The 1,214-nt window shown below is 42.8% G+C and overlaps 1 protein-coding gene across 1 annotated transcript in view; it reads left to right on the forward strand.

The window, feature by feature from the left end:
* Nucleotides 1-97: 97 nt before the first annotated feature.
* The window catches only part of LOC108759522 (uncharacterized), a 2,432-nt gene continuing 1,315 nt past the window's right edge, over nucleotides 98-1,214 (forward strand). The window contains exons 1-3 of the mRNA XM_018505004.1: nucleotides 98-266; nucleotides 424-664; nucleotides 751-1,081. Coding sequence (XP_018360506.1) covers nucleotides 98-266; nucleotides 424-664; nucleotides 751-1,081 — 741 coding nt within the window. The remainder of the gene's footprint in view (nucleotides 267-423; nucleotides 665-750; nucleotides 1,082-1,214) is intronic.

Consider the following 1,214-nt stretch of genomic DNA (forward strand, 5'->3'; position numbering starts at 1 on the left):
CCCCCCCCCGTGCCTCCAAGTACCCCCCGCGCCCCGCACTCCCCTCTAGCCCCATGGGTTAAAATCCGCCTAGTATACCGACTAACGATCAAACGTCATGCCTGATTCATCCATAATTCATTCCACACCAATAGAATCACAACAACAACAAGTAATTCCTTTTGATTCGCAGGACGAAGAAGTTTTTGATACCGGTGATAATCCATCGCTTGAAACGTCTGTCAGACAGGCGTTGAACACCCCTCAAGGTCGTCAGAGACTGCAAAGTCAATTAGGGCCGTTAGGATAAGTATATGTGAATACTCTTTTAATTGGTAACGCGAGAAATGAAATCGATCTTGTCTACGGTGTTTATTTCGATGAAAACGGCACGATGTTGGGTAATAAAAAATTTGACGTGGATACGGACGACACTATAATCAGATGGAGAGAAATACAAAGGTACACCGGGTCTATACGAGCTGATCTTCAAGAAGATTCCAAACGACGCTATCTACACTGAGAATGATAAACAAACGTACAAACATATATTATTGACGACGAATGCTCACAGACGTGACAATAAGGCTAGAATGCCTATTAAGAGTAACAAGGGACACATACAAAAACATTATTGCTCCGCTCTTAGTTACAAGGAGTGTCAGTGGCACGAGTATTGGTTCAGGTATAAAGCGGAATTCGGGATACGCAGAAAGATATCTCGAACGATGTGGAAAAAGTGCGAAACAACGTGGAGGAGGTCTCGAAAAGTGTGAGCGCGCTATCGATAAAAGTGCCCAACGAGATTCAACGTGATGTAACTGATCTACGTCAACAAATGCTTAATATGGTGACGAAAGAGATGATTCAGCGTGGTGTAACTGATCTGCGTCAACAATTGCATAATATAGCGACGAAAGAAATGTTGGAGACTAATGAAATTCAACGAGGTGTAACTGATCTACGTCAACAAATGAATAATACGGTGACGAAGGAGTCGTTAGAGAAATCGTTTAAAACGACAGGAAGAGATATAATCGTACGCGCGCTTCATGATATGCAGAAAGATAGTTTAAAAGTGTATAGTGATATGGAAAAAAAAGTATCCGACGCTGTCACACATCTGACTCGAGATGTAACTGCACGAATGAAAAATGTAGGGACTAACGAGATATTGGAGAAATCGTTCAAAACGACCGGGAGAGATATGATCGTACGCGCGCTTCGGGATACGC

The sequence above is a fragment of the Trachymyrmex cornetzi genome, unplaced genomic scaffold, assembly GCF_001594075.2.
Source record: "Trachymyrmex cornetzi isolate Tcor2-1 unplaced genomic scaffold, Tcor1.1 scaffold191, whole genome shotgun sequence".
NCBI lineage: Eukaryota > Metazoa > Arthropoda > Insecta > Hymenoptera > Formicidae > Trachymyrmex > Trachymyrmex cornetzi.